The sequence below is a fragment of the Phyllostomus hastatus genome, unplaced genomic scaffold, assembly GCF_019186645.2.
Source record: "Phyllostomus hastatus isolate PE091 unplaced genomic scaffold, TTU_PhHast_1.1 phas_scaffold_501, whole genome shotgun sequence".
Taxonomy (NCBI): domain Eukaryota; kingdom Metazoa; phylum Chordata; class Mammalia; order Chiroptera; family Phyllostomidae; genus Phyllostomus; species Phyllostomus hastatus.
In genome coordinates, this window is record NW_025334033.1 from 19884404 (window position 1) to 19899733 (window position 15330).

At 35.0% G+C, this 15330-nt stretch overlaps 1 protein-coding gene across 5 annotated transcripts in view; it reads left to right on the plus strand.

The window, feature by feature from the left end:
* The window catches only part of UNC13C (unc-13 homolog C), a 505027-nt gene that overhangs the window by 205840 nt on the left and 283857 nt on the right, over window positions 1–15330 (plus strand). For all 5 annotated transcript variants that reach the window (XM_045822765.1, XM_045822762.1, XM_045822764.1 and 2 more), the window contains 3 exons: window positions 1482–1701; window positions 13700–13927; window positions 14931–15072. In XM_045822765.1, the coding sequence (XP_045678721.1) occupies window positions 1482–1701; window positions 13700–13927; window positions 14931–15072 (590 nt within the window). The remainder of the gene's footprint in view (window positions 1–1481; window positions 1702–13699; window positions 13928–14930; window positions 15073–15330) is intronic.

Genomic DNA, 15330 nt, shown 5'->3' on the forward strand with positions numbered 1-15330 from the left:
ACTTTTCTAGGCAGTAAAGGGGAAGCAAAGATAAACAATACATACTTGTAATTCTAAAAGAACTCTTAACATTTCTTTGCAAGACATCTTCATTATAAAGTGAATCCAAGAGATTGACTGGGTGTAGGCTACCCTTAAAAAGTTGTGGATACAGTTGTTCTGTCTGTATAAATTCTAATGCAGGGTCTCCCACTTAAGTTATTCCCCTATTTGACCATACTGCTGCTCTGTAGACTTGCTTGAAGCGTAAAGAGGTTTGACCAGACCCCCAGGAGTAACAATGCCGGATCTTGCTCTTCAAAGTTAGAAAATTTGTTAGTAAAGCTTAACTCCCTAGCAGGGAATCTCCCAGTACCATTACCAAACATATTCTCAGAAAACACATAATGAAGAAAATGTAATAATAAAGGGAAATATGCTGTTACCATACTGTGGAATTGAAAAGTAATGGAAACTTGGTCATTTCAACACTGTAGGAAGATGCTCTGAAATGAGTTTTAAGGATGATAAATGCAAAATAGAAATGCCTCTTTCTAGCATTACTTATCAAATAGGCTTTTATAAGATTTATGTAAATATCCATTTTTATGCATCAGGCAGTTGTATGAAATTATCTAAATGTAACTTCAGAGCATGCTAGTCTTTTTCTCAGGAAGTCAGCTGCAAAGTGGGATATGGGAAACCTAGGGAAGGTCTCTAACAAGTCGTCTTTTATTGGCTGACATTTGTTGATTGAAAATCCATTACAATATTAATACTTAGCATTTATTTAGTGTTTTGAAGGCTGTAGAATATACATTTGTTACCATCATACAATTAGATCCTCAAATAATACCTTAGATAGTCAGGAGAGAGGAAAGTGAATCTTAGAGACCTTAAATCTCTTGGTAGATTACAAGATTCTTAGCTGAACATTCACTTATTTCACAAGAAAGTGTGTCGTACCCCTGGTATGTGCCAGGGACAATGATAATCATTGAGAATATGTTTCATCTACTTCACAATTTTACCAAAAACCAACTTAGACTAAGAATAGTAATATAAATTCTTATTTTTAAATTAATGTTCCCTGAGCACCTACTTCAAGCCAAAGGCTGCATTAGGCTCTGAGGATTGATGTAGCTTTGAACAAGATGTGTCTCACCATTGTCCTCATGGAGTTTACAGTATACCCAGGACATAAACATTGTCAAGTAATTTGAGCTCTACAGTGCTATGAAGAAAGCTTTTACAATAGTGGAGGCCAGTCCAATCTGGAAAATTAGGGAGTTCTTGAGTTCATATAATTGAATTAGGCCCTAGATTCCTGGGGGAAGAATAAGTGAGCAGAGTTATTGTGCTTACTGTCATAATTTAAATTAATAATCAAGGGACTCTTTCAAAATAGCATTTTCAGGAAAAAGTGATACAATGGTTTGCATTATGTTGAAAAGTTCCAAACCCACTGATTTGGCTTGCATTGGTAACTTGTCTCTTCACAGAAAATGCATGTCTTCAAAAAGACCTTGCAGGCATTGATCTACCCCATGTCTTCTACTACTCCACACAATTTTGAAGTCTGGACCGCTACGACACCTACCTACTGTTACGAGTGTGAGGGACTCCTGTGGGGCATTGCCCGGCAAGGCATGAAGTGCTTGGAGTGTGGAGTGAAGTGCCATGAGAAGTGTCAGGACCTCCTAAACGCTGACTGTTTGCAGAGTGAGTACTTGGTTAGACTGAGGAAGTGGGTTTGCAGAGCCTACCTTATCCTATGTGTTTTCAGATTAGTTCTCTTTAGCTCTTGCTGGTTTTCAAAAAATCTCGTCTTTCTTCTTCTATCACTTATGCAAAGAAACACATATTCAGTCATATTCAGTCATATAGTTGAACTTGGCATAATTCCTAGTTGTTGAACTAACTCAGCAAAATTAGATTCCTCAGAGTGAGTACATAGAGTACTATGGCACTCACATCAAGCAGAAAACTTCGAAGTGACTCCCAATCTATTTTCTCATGTTACCTCAAAATAGCCTCATGTGGTAAGTGGGAATATGTAGAATCAAGTTCCTCAAATAGGGGTTAAGGCACACACCTGTGATTATAGCAACTGGAATTCTCTGCCAAGACTATTGGGTGTCTGACTCTAGATGCCATGTTCTTCTCCATCCCATGCACAGGCCTTGGAAATGGGGGATCTTTTGTTTGAACATGAGAGACAAATCTGAGTTACCATATATGGGACATTGGTCAAGAATTTTAGCTTCTCAGGGCTTTCTTTTCTTCTACCAAATGAACAGGAATAATAATAAAATTTACTTTAGATGATCATTCGGAAGACTGAATGAAATAGTCTCTGCTAATAGTCTGGCACACAGTAAATGCTCAATGAATCTGAATGGCCCTTCCAAACTTTCATGCTTCCAGATAGGTACATTGTATGCTGACCTTCACAACGTATCTTAAATTTTCTATTTCCAAAAATGTTTTATACTGATACTTTAGGTCCAGAAATGCCAAAACATCACACTACAAGATATATATTACTGACTTTTTACTGCCTCATTTACTTGGTTGCATGTGCTGACCTTAAATAATAAAAAAGCATTGCCAAAGAGATATATTCAAAAATGGAGTTTCATTGGCAAATAATGTTTTTTTTTCACTTCTAAACATTGTCCCCTCTGTTTGTTATTTATATATAAATGCAATCAATGTAAGGTTCATGGGTTGCTATAATTGAGAAGGGACAGAGGAAAATGTCAAGGTAAAGATTAAATAAATGCTTTCACAGCTGACTTTTGTAGTAATAGAAACATATATTCTACAGTTTTCTCTACCTGATTAGTATTCTCCCTACACAGTCTGATCAGAGTGAGGCTATTAATGGTAATAAGTGCATTTTTTAAAGCAAAAGAAGTAGTATCCCTTTGAAATATATGAATGACGGTTTAAGAGGAAGGGGGATTAATTCAGTATTGCTCAGCCAACTTTTTTGCCAAGTCTCATAATTCAATTAAAATTCAGTCTACTTGTTTATAAAATTAACTGTAAAATAGGCATTTTAAGAAATAAGCTTATTAGGTGAGTGATAGTTGAGAAAACAGACAGGAAAATTATTGCCTTCTAGAAACAAATGGCTTAAGTCCCTTAAAAAAATGATGTAGATTATACCTGAGAAATGAACTCATTCTTCTTTCAGTACCTTAGAGTAGAAAAATGCCACCTATTTATTAAACTTTAGAAACATTTTCATAATCTATTTCCATTTTTAAGACAGCATATATCATTGGATATTGTCCAATAAATTAGGCAAATTTGTCATTGAAGTTATTCATTAAAATGTACATATAAATTGGAAGAATCAACAAGAGTTCAGGAAAATGAGAGTGGTTATATATGTTGTAGCAAGGGGCATTTTTTAATAATACCTCCCTTTTTGCTAAAACCTACACTCACATTGAACAGATAGAGGTTTTGCAAGGATATGAATTTAGCTTCACTTCTTTCCACAATAAATATCAATAAAATTTAAAATCATCCCTATGAAATAAGTGACATTTCCTTAAGAAATTTCTCTTGATCATTGCTCTAAGCCAGACACTTGCAGTAGGAACACCTTGTACAAAATAGTTCCATGTATGCCATCTCTGAAAAGAAAGAACAAATAAAAAATTTAGGGAAATCAGGGTTGGAAAGTATAGCTGATGCAGCCTTCTGTTAGAAGGTTCCCCAATTTCCTTCACAAAATGGCCATTCAGTCTCTGTTCAAACACCTCCAGGGAAAATCTGATACTTTAGTGAACAGCTGAATTCATTATTAGAAAATTCTAGCTTATAAATTAAAATTTGAACTAAGTCCTTCCAGCCTTCTTTACCTTGTATTCTTTAAGCCAAATCTTACCTCTGGAGAAAACATTTAATAAATTGACTTCTGTTGCATATAACAGTTTTTCAAATACATGAAAATAATAGTTTTCTTCAGGTTTCTAGGACCCTTATTATTTTGCTAATCCTTTTCTGCTGTCTGTCAATTTAGACACATATTCATTCTGTGTGTGTGTGTGTGTGTGTGTGTGTGTGTGTGTGTGTGTGTAGAAAAAGAAATACTCTACACACGGTCTGAACAATGACCCATATGAAATAGAGAGTATTTAAATTCACTTCTAATTGGTTTGAGTTTGGTATTTCATTCCAAAACTCAAGTGACTTATACACTTGCAGTCAAGTGGGATTAAATCAGATGATTACAAAATCCCACACACTGCTTCAATACCTCTTTAAAGGTTCAGAGAAACACAAAAATGTTAAATAAGTTCTTCAGTCTCATCTCAGCCTCTTAGCTAATTTTACTCGGTAGTGGTTCCTGCACTTTGCTATCTTCCTGGCCCAAAGCTGACAGCTTTGTAGTTATAGGTAAGAACAGAGGAGACCAAAGAGAAACAGAAAGATCAGCCCTTGAGAAAAGAAAACTGACTTTCCTCCCCCTCTCAGTCCGAGGCCAGTGGGAGTAGCCAGAGTCTGACTGCATTTTTTCCCTTTAATTAACTCATTTGAGTTCTGCTATCTAAAATGACCTTTCTTTATTTCTTTTTTATTTTTGAAAGAGCATTTGGTGGTTGAAAAATTGAATCATAGATAATGGAGGAAAAGTTTGTGACCCTGCATGATGTTAATATAACCTGTAAGGAACTTGCTGTAGCAGTAATGGTGGTAGTTTTAAACTAAAAGAGAAGGGGGAAAGTACATGTTGGCTGGGATGAAGATGTGTTCAGAGTGAAGCATACATGGGTGAAATCATATGTAAAATATTTTATTTATTGTTTCAAAGTAGAAAAGAGACAACTTCAATATTATAGAAACACAAATACCGTGGTACCTAACCCAACAGGCTTTTACTTCCTCACACATTTCCAAAGAGGGAATCCCAGAGTCACTGTATAAGCCCTTCAGCCTAATAAGGACAGAAAGTATTTCTTCAAAAATTCAGGACAGCAGCATCTTGGGAGTGCATTCTTTTGTTCTACATGTTCCCCACTGATATTATATAAAGCTTATGCATCCTAATTATTACCCATTGCAAATTCCTAACATTAGAAAATCTGGCTGGTATACTCCTGTCTGCAAACGAGATACTGATTCTTTCTTTGTATCACATTACCACATTTTGCAATCGTGATCTCTTAAGACAGTCTATTATTTGTATGGAATAGTTTCTGTGGGTAGGAGTTTGATTCTGGGTTTTCAGAGCTCAAAAGAAAATAATTGATGTTGTCCCTCAACTCAGACCTATTTTCTAAAACTTAATTCAGATGAATACATGTGAACACCAATCTATCTTGGAAGCTTTTGACATCCACTCTTTCAACAGCAGTTATACAAAATATGCTTATGTAATGAATACTCAGAAAGCTTAGAAGTAAGGTTTTGTGTATCCACTGCTACAGAGGAAGACCATAGTCTTTATTTCTCCAGAACTTAGCACACATTTAAGCACAGTTTTCTGATAAATAAATGTCATTTAAGGAACAAGTGAAAACAAAAGAACTATCGTTAGAAAGAGTATGTAATGGTTTAAAAATCATTCTTTTATAGAACCATTGATTTTTAGAAGAGCCTTTGAAATAAGCATATTGGAGAACCCAATCTACCAATTTTACTGAGTTCACAGAATTTAGTATCTTGTCAAAAGAAATCAAGTGGATATTGTAGGTAGAGTTAGAACCCAGGTCTATGAACTCCAAGCCTAGTGTTCTTGCCTAATTTATAAAGAGATATACAAAGTTGACCGTAAGAGAAAAATGAAAATTATTTAACTTTATTTGTAGTGCTTTTCCAGGCTCCCACAGAGCACCCCTGCTTGTAAGATATCCTGTGCCCACCAGCCCCTGGTTCCACAGAACTTCCCATCAGGATGACGTTTCAAGGCCTGTCCTCTATGGCCAGCCCACAAAACATGGGGTATAACCCTATCACAACATACTTATTGCATGCTCTTTTCAACAATACTAAAGAGGAAATAATCTGATAAGTTAATTTGGGTAACAGTAGAATCAGTAGTTAAGTTACTTTAATACAATGGTCAATTTCTTAACCCAAAGGAATAAACTAACAATGGAGCATTTTCAGGTGCTGGGGTATTATAGGGGGATAGAAGGGTAAGTATACCTTATATAATGTCACAGAGGTATTCAACATAAACATAAGAAATATGTGTGTGTGTGTATGTATGTATGTTTCATAGTCCTGAGCTACTTGAAAAAATATAGTTTCTCATTCTGCTGCTACTACAATATTTTAAAACCTCTCAGAGCATCACTGTCCACATGTGTGAAAAGAGTTATAATACCTGTCAATGCCCTCCAGCTAAAGACCACCAGAAACACAACTGCACTTCTAAAAGTTTAGTTAATATGCATTGCTGAAGGGAGGATGCAGGGTAGGGTGAACAATAGGGTATTAAACAGTAGAATTTTGTCCTAGATTGGGTGTTGTGTGAAAGTGAGAACAACTCTGTGATTCTGCAGGTTAACAGACCTTTCCTACAAGGATCAGACTAGAGCAAAGCTAATAGCTGTACTCAGTAAAGAAACAGCAGTCACTTAGAAAAAGGGGTGTTTGGTATTTGCAGTTTACACAGTAACCTTGCTTTCATTTGTGCTTAGATGAAAAATATAAAGTGGCCATGTTTGTGTCACTTCAACCCTGTCACAGAGTGGCTGTGTGTGCGTTGCACGTCCTGTGAGCATGCTTACATCCAACAGGAGAACAACATGGCCCAGCTGTGAATACTAGACCAGCTTCCGATGACACTGTGAACTTGTGTCAGCCAAGTTCCTGGATGTCAGAGCCTATTCAAGAAAAGAGAAAAAGAAAGAAACTAGTGTTTAAATTTTTCTTTGTTTTATCTTTTTTATGTTTTTTGAAGAAGACATGAAGAAACCTATGTAACTAAAAATAAGAACAGAATGGACTTTTCTCCTTCCTTCTTGCTTTCTTTATTTTTTTTCCTTACACAGCAAAATTATTTTGAACAATTTTCACTTTTTTCTTTACAATTAATTTCTTCTCCTAATTCATATAGATAGTTTTGGACTCTGAAATGATGAGGAAATCTTAAGAAAGTTAGTATCTAGAAAATGCTTGTGAGATGCAGTAGCTTTGACATAAAATTGTGAGAGTGCATTCCAGATTTTGTCTCCTTTAAACATGCACGTATTTCCAAACTTGTTCTAAATGTTTGTATTTGTCATTAATGGGACAACTGAACATGGTGGGGATGGTACAGGGGAAGGGGGAGGAAATGTTGCTGTTTGTTTGTTTTTGGACCCAAGCTCCTTGACAGGGAAGTCACTTCTTAGAAAGGGGCAGTTTTCTTGAAAGAGGGCTACCTGCCCACATTTCCCCAGGTCAGGGATAGGGCCTCCCATGGGCCAGGGAGATGATGATCTGCTAGATCTCTGTTCCTCCAATTATCTTTCTGTTAAATAGCAGTCCTTCGCTGGTTTGTCAGAAATCATGTGGAGTGCATGGCTTTGATTGTGTAAGTAGACGGAGGTGGCTGACTTGTAGACTGGGGGAGTGGCAGGCAGGTTCCTTGAAAAGAATGAAGACATGTTAAAAGAGGAGGGTTAAAATTACCTTGGATGTAAAATAACTAAAGGGAAAGGTTAGGAAATATTAACTACCTGTCCACCTACATGATTTCATGGGAAAGAAAACAAATAGGCACCAAAAGCAGGCCCACCTACGTGATTTTACTAGGAAAGAAAAGAAAAGCAACAAAGTTTTTCATACTAGAGATTCCTAGGGAGAGAAGTGCTTTAGTGTCAGCCTTCTGTGTGCTTTCTGTATGCTTGTTAATATGAACCTCCTCTGGGTTCACCAGCCTCAAATGCAGGTAAGGATTTATGAATTTAAAATAATAATTTATTATATTTATTATCATTATTTTCTTCATAATATTTATAATAAATACTATTTATAGTATAAGTAACACTTAATATTATAATGAATATTTATTATTACTTCTAGTTTGTTGGAACTCTATTTTCTTTTATCTTTAAGCAATTTGTTGGCTCCTAGTTAGCAAATAGTTACAGAGCCTTTATCATATGGCAGATGTTGGGTGTGACACTGTCCTTGGGAGATTTTTCAAGGAGTTGTTTCATAGTCAAGTCATCGTGAAGCTCAGAACTATAAAATTTCTTGTCAATATGAAATTTCTTAATTGCTTATATCTTCACCTTGTTGACATTCTGAAATCCCTGTATGTGTTCAATTATTACTATTGAAACTATATTCATTACCTCATTGAATTCTAACAGGGACTCTGTTAAGGAAGACATTAGTATTTCTTCTTGTTTTTCAGATGAAAAGATTAAGGCTTACAAAGATCAAGTAACTAGTCCAATTTCAAATGGGTACTAAGTGACAAACCAGGATGCACACCCAAGACTTTATCCTTCCATAGAAAAGCATCAAGAGCCACTATAATTTTTGGCCTTATTTACAAGTGATTTTCTGGAATTATTTCTTCCATTTATTTTTGGATTTATGCCCTTGTTTTATGCTGATTATTAAGTGCATGAGATATATAGGCCAACCAAATTCTGCTTTTTAATGAGGGGCACAGAGCCTTTGTTTTCAGAAAATTCCAAATCCAAAGAAGAGAGTCAGGTGTCTTTTCCACAGCATGTTTATCATTCCACAGCATGTTTACCATTTTATAGTATATTTATTTTTGTTTATCCCAGAATGATGGCCCTGTTATCAGAGTGTATAAGAAGTTCCTAACACAAAACATTAAACCCAGAGCCAAATTAGTCACATACAGTAATCATTTTATTTTAGGTTCCCCTAAGAAATATTTTGTCTTCTTTATTTACTGAGTGTATCCTATGTTCCAAATAGTGTGCTACATACTTGGAAAGCACAATTAATTAAGGTTGTGCTTATAGGCTAGTCTGTAGGATATATGGACATTCAGATAGATATGACAGTAGTGATTGATAAATACTCAAATACCTTGTGAAGCAGTTGCTTGAAATCAGCCATGTAAGGCATATTTACACCACAAAAATCTGTTAATGCTACAAATCATGTTTCATGTTTCTGTTGTTTTCTATAGTGGGGAATGGGGTGTGGGGTGGGACCACTGAGTTTAGAAAGCACCTTCGTCTATTAAGAAAGAGATAATGTCGGCGCTGGTGACAACAGCACCAGGTGTTAGACAGGAGAGTCATACCTGACATTGGTTCAGCAACCTGGGTACTTGAGTTCTGGCTAGGAAAGAATTCAGAGTCAAGACTCAAAATATAAGAAAAAGTTTATTTAGAGAGTCACAGAGGTAAAAGAAGTGAATGCCAAGACTCAAAATACAAGAGAAAGTTTATTTAGAAAGTCACAGAGGTAAAAGAAGTGAGTGGTAGAATAAATAAAATCAGGAAACAAATTACAGAGGCAAAGGAAGGGGATCCATTAGAATTTAGGACAGAGAGACAAGGAAAAAGCTTCTGTGGGGGGAAGAAGAGGAGGAGGGGAAAGGCTCAGGCTTGTTTTCTAAAGAGTGTGTTGGGTCCTCCATCCAAGGGTTTTTAAGAATGGAGGTTTTAGGTAGGGTCCCAGGGAAAGATCTTAATAGGATATTCATCAGCTTTCTAGGTGCATCCTTTCAGCATTGTGATCTCCACTGATTAGTCAAAGCCAGGGCAAGGGGGTCATTAGTCAATAAAGCTGGTCCTCAGGCAGCCATGTCACTTGTCTGGTTTTGCTGTTTTTCTGGGCCTAGAGCTGAAACACCACTGAGGCCTAGATGTATTTTATGCAGGTCAGAACCTCCTTGTCCTAGGGGCTTAATGCTTAAGGGCTATTCTCCAGCCCCCTTGCTCATTTCCCTTCTAAGGGAGTCTAACCTGCATGACAAGCAACATGTCAGGTCAGGAAAGGTAAGAAGAGGATCCAAACCGCATGACAAGTAATATGAAAGATCAGGGGGTCTACACCAAATGACCAGCAATATGCAAGGGGAGGAGAGGTCACCCTGGGGACCAGGTCCTTGTTTTCCCAGTTTTGCCCATTGCTAGGCACCTGGGGCTTTCCACCGTGGTGACCTTCTGTGACTGGACCATCATCCTTGTTCTGCTCCTGTCTAACTGCCTACCACACAGTAAGATCATATGCTGAGAATAAAAGGTAATGGCAGCATGATAGATGAAGAGAGTAGAAATGTTTGGAACAATTGTTGAAAAAATAGGAAAGGGAAGAGACTGAGACCAAGTGAGAATATTGTAGCTTTTAGGTATATACAAATAATTATTTGGAAGATACACTAAAATTGTAAATAACCATATAATTGTGGTGAGATTGTGAATTTCATGTGAAATTCATGTTATGAGTAACAAATAAAAATTAAAGAAAAAGTAAGAGTTCCAATTAATTCACTGTCTTATTAAATTATGTGAAGGAGAACCATGTTGGATAAGTTTGCTTCTGTTTAAGGTTAAATTTCCTTGTAGTTTTGCTGTGCATAATTGTATTGACTGATCTGTCAATTAAGTGTTTTTTAAAAATATCAGTGATGTGTTTCATTTGTGTAATGTATTATACTTTACAAAGTGCTTTGACTGTACATTATTTCTTTTGATTTCATTCATTTTTGCTCTCTGGTTGACATATTACTATATTTCAATTATGCTACTGGATCTTCTACCAGACATTTTGAAGGAAGACTCATATAAATGCAAATTTAGTTTATATCTGATGACTTTGAGATAAAAAGAATAAACTTGAAGGAAAGTAATAAACCCAAAGGGCTGGAAGGGTTTTCAGGAACATCTATGAGGATGCATGGACAAAACCAAAGGGGGTAAGATAAAGGGTGGGAAGTGGGGATGGCTGGGGTTGGGGAAAGAGATGGAGGGAAAATGGAGATAACTATACTTGAACAACAATTTTAAAAAAACCCAAAGGGCTAGAAATTGGTGACATATGGCGCCTGTTTAAGAAATAGTTTTATTTTAAAAATGCTATGTGGGTTTGATGCACAATAGGGCAATAGAAAATATTTACAGATCAGTGACAACATTAATTATGAATTGTCTCTATATCTCTGAACTAAAAAGATCTAAGTTAAATCATTTTCTTCAGTCAAAAGATATAAAAGTAAGGGGAGGAGTCATCAAGGCATGTTTATAGAGGACACGTGGACAAAGCCAAGAGGGGGTAAGACCAAGGGTAGGAGGTGAGAATGGGGGCAGGGGGCCATGGTGGGGGGAAAATGGAGACAACTGAACTTGGACAACAATAAAAAATGTCATTAAATATATAAAAGAAGAACTTTTAAAAAGTTCTATATCTTTTCTAGAAACAACAGATAAAAATCACAAACATAAGTTTCCACTAACCTACTCTTTTAGACTGGTGATTTTACAGTTTATTGATTTGTTGTCTGTTCAAGTTAGAGATCATCTACTCCAGTATCAAGAGTATTTGTGAAAGATTCCAAAGCAAATAATCATACTTTTGTAATTAATTTTTTACAGAATTCAAGACACAGATGTTAAGTATAGAGATTTGATTATTTTAAATGAAAAAAAAAATATCTCTTGACATTCCAGCCTTGAATTTAGTGGTTTTTACTTGAATGAGCCTGTATCATGTGGGTGGTGGTCTTCTGGCTCTTCCTAAATTTAGGGGAAAAAATCCAAAATATGTTTATCTCTTGAGGACTTTAATGCTCTTTCCTAGAACCTTTGGGAGCACTCATTATCACAAAGATAATAGTTGTGAAGTTTTGGAGGTAGTCAAAATTTTTATGACACTTAGAACCTTTTGAATATTCTTAGAATGACCTTTACAGACCAAACATTTGGCAAATTTTGAATCTTGCAGGTAACTTTTTCAAGCTATCCCTGTTATGTCCATTTAATGACTATTCCAGTACTTGTAATAAAATCTGTCTATTGAACAGTTGCAACTGGTATTTAGTCTAGCCTAAGCTAATTTTTCTGTGTAAGAATTATGTACTGTGAAGTTATTTTTGATAAACTATGAATGTGCTTAATTGCTTAGTGGTAGATAATGTACAAATATGTACTGTTCTATGGCATGTTTTAACAGATGTTTAGGGCATTTAGAATGGCAGATTACCTTAAATGAAATGTATTAATTTTTAGTATTCTTTTTAAAAATGTCATTTGTCTTTAAAGGTTTAAAAAAAAGATAAAGGGAATCTGCTCTTTCTACCATTAGAACATTCATCTCTGTTTACTTCCTCTAATTACATCTTGATTATTATGAATGTATTTTTCCTCTTTAGTAAAAAAATGCTATACTTTCAAATAAATAAAGATGTTTTACTAAATTACTACTGTCAAATTATATATGAATTTATAAAAAGGAAAGTTGGTAGTTGACCTTTTCTCCTTTGTCTTAGCTTCTATCCTGAAGCTGGCTTAAGGTTCACAGTATGAGATTCAAAGAACATTACTGAAACCATCCTTCTGGCAGGAATTGAGCAGACAATTTATCCCATTTAATCTCTTAACATTTTATGAAATATTTATGAGTATACCTATTTTCATAAATATAATATTTCAAAAAATTGACACAGCAATTGGGCAGTACTTAGTCATGTAGATTAATACTGGAACAATTACTAGCTATGAACACAACTTTCTGATCATTTTACTGCATCTCAGTTGCTTCTGTGCCAAAAAAAAAAAAAGTGTTTGCTTTCAGCAGTGGCAGTTCCTGTAGACCTTGGTGCATAGGTTTTTGCTTTCTCACTTCAAACTCACTAAGGAATTATGAAGGTTGAAATCATGGTTCACTATTTACCTGTTCTGTAATATTGAGCAACCCAGATGCCAGACAGAGCATTGAGAATATCTGGCTGATTGCTAAAAAAGGTGCAGGATCCAAGAAAGCGCTATCAGAAACCTCACTTCTAGAGAATTTGTATTATTAACAAATTGCTCAGAAAATTACAACCACTCATAAAAAACAAGGTCCTAGAAATCAAAAAGAGTTTGAGTAGAAAGTGAGAGCTCAGACTGTTCAAAACTATGGCCATATTCTAGAATGATAATTCAGGTTTGATGGTCTGTTAGAAACTTCAGAAGTCACCTATCCCAGTGGTTTTCAAACCTTTTTTAAACAGCAGAATCACTTTTACTGGGTAAAATCTTATTCTGTATTTCAGAATAAAGCAAATTGAGGTGGTATTTATTTTATGAGAAAAATTAATCATCTATTTATGATAAATTCCATCAGTAAAAATAATTAGATATTTTGGATGAACATAAGTGTTTGAGAGATTGATTCTGAGTGACATTTGACATATATATCCAATCTATTTCCCAATTTGATTTGATTATCCATTGAGTAAATATCTGTGGTATATAATTTGATTGTGTATATTCTTTGGGGGGGTTGAAATTTGTTTTTAAAAATTCAAACCAAATATTTGCACAACCCCTAATTTAGTCCAATAATAGAAGTGAGACAGCTAGGGATTACTGAGGTCCATTCACTTGCCAAAATACAAGTTGTTCTGAATCTCAGCATTGTGATTTGTTCTGATATTTTCCCCAAAAAAGCCACTCTGAATACTCAGAATAAAAGCATTCATTCATTCTCATATTTCTCCTTTTTCTTTCTCTCTTGGGCCATGAAAAAGTACAGACATTCATACCACCCTTGATTTTTCTCACTCTAGGAGCAGCAGAAAAGAGTTCTAAGCATGGTGCTGAAGACAAGACTCAGACTATTATTACAGCTATGAAAGAAAGAATGAAGATCAGGGAAAAAAATAGGCCAGAGGTGTTTGAAGTAATTCAAGAAATGTTTCAGATTTCTAAAGAAGATTTTGTTCAGTACACAAAGGCAGCCAAACAGAGTGTATTGGACGGGACATCTAAGTGGTCAGCAAAAATAACCATTACAGGTAAAAATAAGTCTTACAATTTTTATCCCTCATTGAGTTATTATGTTGTAGAAATCACTACTATAATAATTATAGTTAAAATAGTAGAATTTTCAATTTAATCAATATTAACAAGAAGCCTAGGTGGTACTTCAAATTTCTAAAATATTTACTAGATAACTGAAGTAATTTCTTGTCCTATCAATGTCTTGTTTTGATCAAAAGCTGTATCTTAGTCCAATTAAAACCTCTTCCAGTGGAAAAGGTTGTTTTACAATATACTCATTAATATTCTGCTGTTTACAAGAGATTAGTTTTGTTGCTGCCTGTCACTGATAAATTATAAGAGTAGCCAATAATCTCTTCAGTCAGTTTTCCTTAATAAGAAAACAAATATCCTCTTACTTACTCCAGGATCAATACCCCTCATCTATTTGTCCCTTGAGTCAAAACAATTTGAGTTTAGTGAAGTCTAGTGATTTGAACTTCTGAAGTTGCTCATAGGATAATATTAACTGGAAGTATGTATTTATCACGTTAAGATTTACCAAGCCTCTTAACTTACTGATAGAATATTTACAAAGTAAAATAAAGATGCTGATTTTATCAGGTTGAGTTGATCAGTACTGACGGCAATCTCATAAATAAATAAACTTTAAACTACAGGCCTTTGACATTATGTTGGATGACTTTTTTGCATATTGTATGTATATGCTTATTTCTCTGTACATGTATACAGTAATGTATATGTGAGTATATAGCTGATATGTTTAAGTATGTGTATGTATATAGCTGCTATTCACTACAGGCAAAAAAGCATGTTAGTCCAAAGGAAGGTTTTAATGTTCAGTGTACTTATTACTTTATTAAACTTTTTTTCTAAAGTCCTGTTGCTCATAAGAATGAAAGCAATGGAGATACATCTTCAAACCCAGGGACAAAGAGATAGAACATGTTTACTTCCTTATTATTTCTTGTCTTTGGGGAAACCTTTATATTAAACTGTTTAATTTTGTTATTTTAGTGGTTTCTGCACAAGGCTTGCAGGCAAAAGACAAAACAGGATCAAGTGACCCATATGTTACAGTTCAAGTTGGAAAGAACAAAAGAAGGACCAAAACCATTTTTGGAAACTTGAATCCAGTATGGGATGAGAAGTTTTATTTGTGAGTACATAATGTGAAACTATTATAAATAGTAAAATGTTTGAGTATAAATTTAAGACAGGAATGTAAAATATACAGGCAATTATTATTTCATTTTAATAATGTTTAGGCAAATTACAAAGAGAATAAAACTAATGTTATGAACTTCCTTAATACTCTCATAACATTTATTATTTATTCTTCAACTTTGGAAGCAAATGATAAAAAGAATACTTCAAACAAGAGAAGGTGACATGATTTGGATGACTTTGCAGGAAA